Source organism: Phallusia mammillata, chromosome 3 (assembly GCF_965637545.1).
Source record: "Phallusia mammillata chromosome 3, kaPhaMamm4.hap1.1, whole genome shotgun sequence".
NCBI lineage: Eukaryota > Metazoa > Chordata > Ascidiacea > Phlebobranchia > Ascidiidae > Phallusia > Phallusia mammillata.
The window spans coordinates 26,752,207-26,762,457 of record NC_137254.1 but is presented as its reverse complement, the minus strand read 5'-3'; the positions used below and the strand labels follow the sequence as shown (position 1 = coordinate 26,762,457).

Sequence of the window (10,251 nt, the reverse complement as noted above, 5' to 3'; positions counted from 1 at the left end):
TTGATGAATTTCTTCAGATATTTGTTACCATTGTACTTCTGATCTATGCCCTTTGCTGCCACCGCAGGGTTAACAGCAATGAGGCAGAAAAGTGGTGACGAATCATCGCTTAGCAAATGGTTTACAGCATCAAGAACACTGCGAACCTGAAAATTATATGACAAGTGCTATATGACAAGTGGATTCGGAGTTACTTTTTTCTAAATTCCCGTGTGCAGCGAGGCGCGCAACGGTGCTTGTGATTCGACTTTCAATGGGCTCATCACGGAGCCTTTATAGTTCAGTTAGTAAAGTCTCCTACGCCTCGCTACATGGAAATGCTTGATGGTTATCTGCTAATTTGGTATGACGCCTCTTTAAGGTCGAATGGTCGAAGTACTTTTGTTGTCCTTATTCTTAGCATTTGAGTTAAAAAAAAAACGTTTTAACGACTTACTTTGTCATGTGTGACACGATCTAGGTTGTCGATTGCCACCACAATCTTGTATTGTTGGTCGTAGACATATTCAACGGAACGTAGAAAGTTAGACACTACTTTGACCTAAAAGCAAACAATTGAAGTACTAACTTTGCATGTATACTGGGTGGTACATTAATTGTTTGGTATTTGATTATGGATAGGAATAAATAATGCTTTAATGACAAGTGTATTGTTTTAACCATAGATATATTCAAGTCACCTTCATCAGGGTAATCACACTGAAAAATTCTAACCTCATTCTTAACTAGCTTCATAAAATCTTGTTTTTCAGACAAGCTTTTCCCTGTCCGGTTAAGAGCTCTATTTATGCGGGCTCTTTGTGAATTGCAAAGGGCGTAGATTATTTTCAATGCCGCCCAAATTGCACTCAAAGCACCAACAGCGGTAGGCGTAGTCCAAAGAGCCAAATGAAAGTTCTAAAAAGCATAAAAAATTGCTTTAATATTTAAAAAAGGTATTTTTTAAAACATTATAATACGTACGTTTTCCACGTCAAACTTTCCAATTGACAGAGAAAGCAATAGAACCACAACAAAGGCAATGGACACCCATATAACTTTGGTTCCATAATGCCAGAAATGGCAACAAAAACCTGCAAAAAATCGATTTTGGTTAAAACGCTTTTGTGAGAAGATGAACATAAACTCATAACTGGGATCAGCCCCGAAGCGTCTATGCAGTGCAGCGATCACGGCACACTCATATATAAATCACAGTACGCCAGTTGATTTGGTGACCGGCTGATTCGATCATTATGGCGCCTTCAATGGGACTGGTGTACTGTGATGGCCTTTAGTATAGAATTCATTGTTGTGCAATTATAACAAACCTTTGAATTGAGCTTCAATCTGAGATTCCTTAAAAGTAATTGATCGGAAAAGTCTAACGGTAAAAGATCCGAATTTCTTTTCCACGCGATCAACAACGGAAGTGACGATCGCAACCGAAATGTCGTGACTTCCGCCATGTTCCCAAACATTGAAATCAACATGGATAAATTTTCTAGAGGAAACAATCTGTTTTGACTTGCACCAATTTGATGGGTAGAGAATTACACATGTGGTGTTGAGCAGTTATATTAAAGTGCACACATCATGGGCTTGTTGTTATCTGGTATGATATAATTATTTTATCTTAGCATTCAGGTATCTCGCTTTTGGAATAGATAATCTTAGTTGTGGAGAAGATAATATAAACAAAGTAACGAAAATCAGTGTGAAATGCACTACAAATACCGCACCTCTGATAAAAGTTTATTTAACTTAATTACCTGTTGTTAGTTGGGGTTATGCAACGTGGCATGTTGCTAAAGACGGCACAGAAAAGAACTTTCCAATATGGCCCATTGCTTTCCGATTTGCTTGTGGCACATAGCAACAGCATTAGAATTGCAAATACGGTTCCAACCGCTACAGCCACGATTTGTAACCATTCAATTGTATGTGCAAGAGCAGCTATGAGCAAACCAAACACCACAAGCGACAAAAATCCAAAGAAAACATACCGGAGCTTATTTGTCTTTGTTTTGGTTTCTTTTGTAGTTAGTAGTTCTGGAAAATGATAACAAAAGGTAGTCACAGGACACACACATTGATATATAAATGGTCGTAAATTGGAGAAGATTCGATCATTTCCATCGAATTAGAATACTTTTTACTGGATCTATGAACCAAAACAGCTGTTAGCCCAGAGGTCGGCAACCTTTTTGGCTTACTTGTTATTTCCATGTGTTAATGACCTCGCGTGCCAACGTTTTTCTAAATAATTGTGGTTCGTGCCAGCGCATATCAATAATAAAGAGAAAGCAGAGTGTTTTGTGCATGTAAGGCTGAATTTTGAGACAATGGCATGATAAAAAGCATAAACAAGCAGTGTAACAGGGTAAATTGTTACTTCATATGAACACGCAAATCGGTTGACTTGCCATGAAAAACCATCTCCAGGGGTTGCCGACCCCTGTGTTAGCCTATACCTATATGATGAGATTTTGAAAATACTGATTAAACGAAAAAGGTGCATTTGTGTTAGAATTTTTTTTACTTTTACAGAATCCAACCTTTTGTCAGCCTGAGCAGAAATGATTTTCCATTTCCACATGCAGAAAAAATTCCGATTGAAAGTGGCCCTCTAGCTTGTTTTAAATGATGGGACAAAACTTTGGCGTACCGTCTGTAATCAAGGTGATCTTCTGTTTGTATTCCATCGTTGCACAAAGGCGCACCTAAACGGAAAAATGCCTTTATTGAGCCTTTGCCGTATATTTCTAAAGTTGAAAATATGTGTGATATGCTGGGTTGTGGGGTTTTCATGTCAACTAATAAGTTTTAGGTTTATTTTTTTTTGCATATAGGCTAAGGTTCCTTAAGGTCTAGGGACTTCAAGGTCCTGCACGTATGACAACCAACACTTTAAATAAGAATTTTACTGGTGCTTAAAAACTTACTAATAATTTCTTCGTTGCAGAATTCATCGCCAATTAATGCCTCATCTAAACAAGTAAAAAACGTTAGCCAAATTACACAAAGCCCTGTATTTTAGACTGTGTTCAGTTGCAGAAAGCTTAACAGGAGACTGTGTGACGCTTTTTAAAGACTATTTAACTAACGTACAATATGTTTTAGAGATACGTACGTTTTTCAACTCAGTTAGTATCAACTAAACTTACCTGATGGTATTCTTGAATAGTTTGCCATCGTTATTTACTAAAATCTTATACCCACTGGCGTTTTTTGTTTGTCTGAAAAAGCAATACTTGATTTGTCATAAGTTGCCTATTTTGTAACTGCAAAATACTGCAAGGCTTTGGCAACGCGCCAAGCTGAAAAGGAGACCTGCGCCACGTAATCTTGTGTCTAATTCGTCAAACTGTTTCGATAATACACCACACCACCTTACAAAGTCAAGACCATGACTTTGAGAAAACAGCAATTTCAATCCCGGCATTGTTCGCGTGTTATCTGTTGTACAATAGTGTTGGCAGCTATTGGTAAAAGCTTGCTTCTTTAGGCAACGAAGTTGCTTTAGAAAAATTAAGCTGTAGGGCGATGGAAAATGTCAATAACCTTTTTTATATTACCTACAAATTGTGGTGGAAAATCGCACTCCTGAATTAAATTGAAATCCTTTTTACTTAAAACCACTGATATATTGTTGGTTTTATCCTGACATCGTCGATGCACATTGAGAACCTAAGTGAAATGTCATCGCAGACTACAAGAATCAGTCTGTGTAACAGGGTGGTAACCAACTGAGCTGTCTTCACTTATCAAATATACAAATTATACTCAAAAAGAGTGGCAGACGATTAGCGTCAGTGTCAACGACGGAAATTGACGATGCCTAGAGAGGCGAAATTAATATGTTTGTTTCATAAATAAAGGTTGTCACTCACACTTATCGTCTGCCACTCTTTTTGAGTATAATTTGCACATTAAGAAACTAAATTTAAATCGCATAGTTTTGATGGAGCTAAATTGGTACAGAAATAACTGTAGAATGTGGGAACTTTGTGACACGACACAAATACTGTCAAAAACAATGCGAACTACAGCACAACAACAATAAATATGCACCAGGCTGATACAATGCATCTTAATACACTCAACTTATATGCACGTAGAGAGGACAATGCTATTTCTCACTTCCGTCCCATGTAGTTGTACATTTGGTCCTTAACTTTTTCCATTGCCAGCACATAGCAACAGCGAAACTAAGGTTTCGTCGTTTACGTTCAAAGCTTTTCAGGTATTTCGACCTTTTTGATACGCATGTTTGATTACCTCTTTAGCTACTACTTATCTTTGTTTTTTTGTCTTACTCAATCTGATGTTGTCCGTCTTTTTTGTTTTTTTAACATGATGGCAGATGTTTTTTCTATATTACAACTTCGAAAAAACATAACTGAAAAAATTAATAAATTGGAAACACCTTCGTTTATTTTCTTTTGGAAATATTTTGTGGAACACTAACGTCATTAAAGCGTGACGTGTTCAGTAAAACGTAAACAAACAAAGGTCATGAAAGTGGAACGTGCACGTTCTAAACATTCGTTTGTTTTTGTTGTTTTGTTAAATATGCGTTTAAAGACTCACTAATGCTGTGGATAGTTGTATCCTATTTTTTAAATGCATTCACATGATTGCAAGAAAAATGATGCACAGCCACAGGTATGTAACGTGAATGTCGGTACGGGACTACGTGACAAGCGGGAGACAGAAATGGCGCTCTGCTCGGCGTTCGCGAGTGCGAATTACGTCTGCATCTAACACTAGTCAGCAAGTTTTTAACGATGTTTAGACTTTGATCTTATGCAAATAAAGCTTGCATCTATCCGATTGTACAAAATATATGTAGAAGCTTAAACTTAAATTTACTCTGGAGTCTGGTGTTTATTTTTTGCCTTAAATTTTTAGTTGAGATTACGAAATAATTTTTTCGTAGGATGACCGTTATAAAAACGCAAAGTTTAGTAGTGTAAACGTTTAAAAAAGATATACAAAGGATTAAATGCCAAATATTTTTAACACGAAAGATTTTTTCCCCGCTTTTGTTTGCCTCCTTTGTACTTTGGTTGACCAGTCTTTTTCTATTTACAGAACCAAAGATAATCGTCAGTAAAATCTTACTATGTCTGGTAAAAATATTGTTACTGATGCTATTACTGAAACCCTAAAGCAGCCAACTGCCCGGTATGATTCTGGAGATTGCTTGCATGCGGATATTCAACAGGTAACGGTTTTTGGAAGTGGAAACAAACTATTGAACAGATAATTGATAATTCTGTGAAACTTTATGGCATTGTTTGTTATTGATTTCCTTAATCTTTGCATTGTCTTTATGTAAAAATAAAGCTAGACAGTTTAATTGCTTTTTTGCTTCTTGGAAAACATTTTAAATGACATACATGGCATAATATTGCATTTTGTATGACATCAATATTATATGACAACAAACAATAACATACAGTGAAAATGTTTTAAATATGCATTGTTTTAGAGTGATTACAATTAATTTACTAATTACTTCCTGAAAATATTATATATACAGCTTCAGTAGTGTCTATTTATAAACATGTTAGGGATTCCTGTTGTTTTGTCGTGATGTGCCTGTTGCTTGTACTGTCTAGTCATTGCAGTGACTCATGTTTACAGGCTCTGCGTAATGCTACAGTAGAAATAATATTTCTCTGACTTTATTAAGTTGTTGTTAAGGTAAAAAGCCAGATACATGCTGCCTTTTCTAACCAACAACACCAACTGCAATTACGAGAGCAGTGGTTATTAGACCAAGTGGATAACATAACTGAATGTCTTACTTTGGTTTCACAAAAAAATGCAGAAAAAGTTGCAGAGGTAACTACACTTTGGTGTTGTCTAATATAATACAATATTATAGCATTGAAACCACACTTGTTTTTGTGATATACAAACCAATTATCATGACTTGCCGACAAAACATGTTTACTGTCAAACGTCTTGTGTAAACTATAATCATTGCACAATTTCATTTTGTGGTCGTTGACTTTTTAATTATGAAACCTAATGTGACAACAGCTTTACACCATATAACCCTATTTGTACAACTTTACTATGTATTTTGTATTTTTTTTAGGTAAAAGGCAAGCTTTTGTGCTGCATTGAAGCGAGCAAATTTTCCCAGCTGAAGGATTGCAAAAACTTTGAGAAACTGGTGTCCAACTTGATTAATACCTACAAGAATTTGTAAGTATTTGAGTTGTGGTTTATTAGATTAACTGGTTTTGTTCAGCAAAGGAAGTGGTAAGCTGTGTACAAAACTAAATACTGGACAGGAAGCTTTTGCTTCACAACAATGTTTACAACACAGGACTTGGTGTTAAGCCTACCGTATTTTACGGACCATAAGGCGCAATTTAAATCCCTTTTTTCCCTCATAAATCGATCGTGCGCCTAGTAGATGGATCAAGTAGTGCTTTATTGCCTACACTCCAGTACCGATATTATTATTACATAAATAAACCAAAACAAACACATTTAGTTTAACAAACAATGTACAGACCCATAAATAATTAGCAGGGTTTTATCCTAAGTCCTTAAGTTTTAATACAAGAAACTTACACTACAACGGTTTTTACACGTTTTTCTGCTTTTTGTAATTATTTACGTCGTTTTTACCCATACAATTTTTGCAGGACTAGCCAAGAGGCCGACAAGAGCCCACAAATAACTTTCAATTCAGATGATATTGCTATGTCCAACATGATCCGGCGATTTGGTAATGTGACTAGCAATGCTTTGCATGTGGATGATGCCTCTTCTGATTGTTCCTGGGATCTTGGGGAAAACGATTTAGACATCACAACAGCTAAACATGTAGGTTGTTTTTTACTATAGCAACTGGATTGTGATTATGCCATAATGTTTGCTTTTTGTTTTGGTTTATCATTACCCTAAAAGAAACTGAATTTCTTTTGGGAAGTTTATTGTTCGTACTTGTATTGTATTGCTATGAAACATGTGGCATTTCACAGCAAATCTTGTAGCTTTTGAAGTTATGTGGTTAATTGCATAAATAACTTGCCAAACTTTTTATGCAATTACCTGGATCGTGCAACTAACTTGATGATTATCTGACTAAATGGCAACTGTTAGGATTCATGATCCCTATTTGATATACACACAGATATGGAATTAACTTGATTTTGTATGTATATCTTGGGATGCCATCTGAAACTGTGCTTTTAGTTACCATACAGTGTGTAATGTGTCTGTTACAAATTATAAAGAAAAACCTAGTTGTCAAAACATGTTTGTTCAACAGGGAGCTAAGGATTTTGTTGATTGTGGAAAGTTGTGTCATGGTGACTCCTGTTCTAAGCCTGGAGTAGCAATTGAAGATCTTAACCAATTTTTCAGTAAGTACAAAATTGAGATCTGAAAAGAACATTTTTCATCTCAGCTTCAAGCTGCATACCAAACATTGTAAATAGGTCAACTAGATTTGTTATAATGTCATTTTTTAAAAAAAATTTATGATCTATTATAATAAATAGGATTAAACAATTGCTCATCTCTTATTGATTGCCTGTACTCCTAGGTGATGCTGTTGTTCTTGGGCCATTGCTGGCAGATGTTTGCAAAGCTAATGAAACATGTGCAACATTTGATGATTGCATTTGTGACATGCAATGTGGTAGGCAGTCCTTGTCTGGTGATGACAGGCCCCAGCTGTTTGTGACAGCTATTGGAAATGCATTTGATGCAATCATCGATGGTGACCAGTCTTTGGAATGCATTGATAATGATCCTAGTATGCAAAATTGCTCTCAAGGGCAAAAGCGCTTTGATGAGCAAATTTTGTCACTTGAAATGCAGTTCCAACAAATTTTGTCTGGCGATTATGTTTCTACTGATTCAGAGATGACTTCTGAAGTGCGTAAACCTTGGTCAGCTGATGTTCTTGCCTGTGAAATCGATGCCATCATTTATCGCAGTGAAAAAAATGCCTTAACCACTACGTGTAATGTAGAGGTGCCTCAACCCTTGCCATTTCAGGCCTTAACCCAACAGCTTACCTCCATTTTGAATGGTGAAATGCCTATGTTTGGTGTCAACAGTGAGGTAGATGATAGTAATCCAGTAGATTTGGATGTACCTGGGCTAAGTAAGCAACTAAAAACCTCCCTGAATGATCAGGCAAGCGATTATAGTGAAAAGATTGATCATGGTAAATTGGTGGGTGAATTTCCTAAAAAGTGGACAACGCCCCATGAACTGGATTCTATTATGGCAGGCATTTTAAACGAATAGTACCATGAAGGTATTACTACTAATGTCAAGGATTTTTCTCTGTTATGTTTGCATATCTATTGTAAATATTCGTTTTAATGTGAGGGTAAAATCTCTCATATGCTCTAACCTTTATATTTAAACACCACAGTAAATATTTTCATCCAGTACAATTTGATGTATACTATTGCATTGCGCTTTACTAACTGTAAATATATTACTTCATTCAACTTTCTGCCTGAATAATATTGTGGAAGGTGTTTTCATGTTGACTTTCAATATCTACAGATAAGATCTTTTACATGTGCAATTTTACTGCAATGTTTGATCAAGAAAAGATCATGAATATATGTGTGTTATTTGCTAGCCTGTTATAAAAGTAGAATTGTTTGACAAGTTTATTGTAATAAAAAGCAGTAAGATGACAGTTGATTAGATGACACAATTTTTAAAAACTTTTGGAAATATTTTTAATGTTACTAATTCGTTCTGTTAGAGTTGGTCCATTCCAGTTTACAAGTAGTCCATCAACTTGGTTACCAAACACTGTGAACATTTTTTCACCTTTCTTGCCCAGCAGTGCTCGGTTTGCCTTATTCCGAGAGCAAAGCTTTTCATAATATTCAATTCCACCTTCTGCATATTCTTTGGATATCATTGCAGCTTTCCGATCAACAGAGTTGACTATTTTATGAGTCAACATGGCCTTGGCTAGTTTACACGCAACCCATGTTATAAAAATACATGCAATTGTATAGCGAACAATAGTCAGTATAAAAACTGGTGAGGTACCACTGAAAAGCAATCTTGGCCCAATAAAGCATGCTACATAACCAAGTGCAACGAAAAAACTAGGCAGGAATGACTGCAGAATTGCCCAGTTTTGCTTTAAATAGGCAATATGCCGAGCAATGGCAAATTTTTGAGCAGATTCTGACAGTATCAGTGATTCAAGTAACATACGTTCACTAGGGCCATACGTTGTAAGCTTCTTTTCATTTGTTCCAACTGTAATGTTTAGGTCGTCTAGCTCAAAGATATTGCTACAGAAGTAATTTTTTGGAATTCCAATAGAAGATGGTGGTTTAATCTTCGAGAAAGCGGAAAACCCTGCACTTACAACATCAGCTCGGGTTGTGACAAATGGCAAAACTGGGTCAGTTACTCCTAGTTCAGCCTTGGTTGATTTTAGCAACAATACCATATGGTCCAGTGGAAACTGTGATCCCATAAATGAAGCATGAAAAGGCATAAATCCATGTGTTGGGAACAGATGTGGGACACCATTTTTCGCAGCCAATGCAGTGGCTAAAATCGTACCAGTCCAACGCCTTGATTTATAGAATGCTTTGTATGCTTTCGTAAATACATCCATTTAATATAAAATCTTGTTTAACTTATGCTGTTCAACATTTGCTGCAAATAGTGTTGTAATTGTGAAGATGCCTTGGTGCTTACAAAATTCCTTTAATTTGTAGATTGTAGTGTGCATATATCAATATAAAATAATATACATCGGAATGTAAACAAAACGTCTTTTAAAACAAAGCGAATCTTACAATAGTTGCAAATTAACTATGAAATTGAAACTTATCACGTTGGTATTGTCACTTAACACAAGCTTAATAGATAAGCTGTTGCTGCCAGGCATAATTTTAAGTTTAAGGGCTCTATAAACTTGGCAGGCTTATTTTTTAAACAAAGCAAAAACAAGCTTTATGAAACCACAGTATAATCTCATGCTGAAACTGTCAATCAAGCATTCTTGGGGGGAAATCCCCAATTCCAGAAGAAAGTACGTAGAAACAGGATTGACAAGTTTATGCGGATAAACTGACCTTGAACTCAATGTTCCAACCAGGTGCTTAGTTTTCCGAAATACATTTTCATCTAGGATATTTTAACACTATTGATTTTACTTATAAACCTCCCGTTTTAAAAGTTGATTCACCGGGGGAACCGTCTGGGTCCAGTATATTTACACGGATGGAAAATGTATTGTCA

The 10,251-nt window shown here is 36.0% G+C and overlaps 2 protein-coding genes across 2 annotated transcripts; one reads left to right on the top strand and one right to left on the bottom strand.

Annotated features, from left to right (window-relative positions):
- Nucleotides 1-5,054: 5,054 nt before the first annotated feature.
- LOC145220480 (uncharacterized) lies at nt 5,055-8,672 on the top strand. Its single transcript, XM_080087690.1, has 6 exons — nt 5,055-5,209; nt 5,692-5,832; nt 6,092-6,201; nt 6,651-6,831; nt 7,280-7,373; nt 7,556-8,672. Exons 1-6 carry the CDS (start codon nt 5,108-5,110, stop codon nt 8,266-8,268), a joined length of 1,341 nt encoding a protein of 446 aa, XP_079943816.1. The 5' UTR covers nt 5,055-5,107; the 3' UTR covers nt 8,269-8,672.
- On the bottom strand, nt 8,633-9,787 carry LOC145220484 (transmembrane protein 177-like). The gene has a single exon (XM_080087695.1). It carries the CDS (start codon nt 9,620-9,622, stop codon nt 8,696-8,698), a length of 927 nt encoding a protein of 308 aa, XP_079943821.1. The 5' UTR covers nt 9,623-9,787; the 3' UTR covers nt 8,633-8,695.
- Nucleotides 9,788-10,251: the final 464 nt, after the last annotated feature.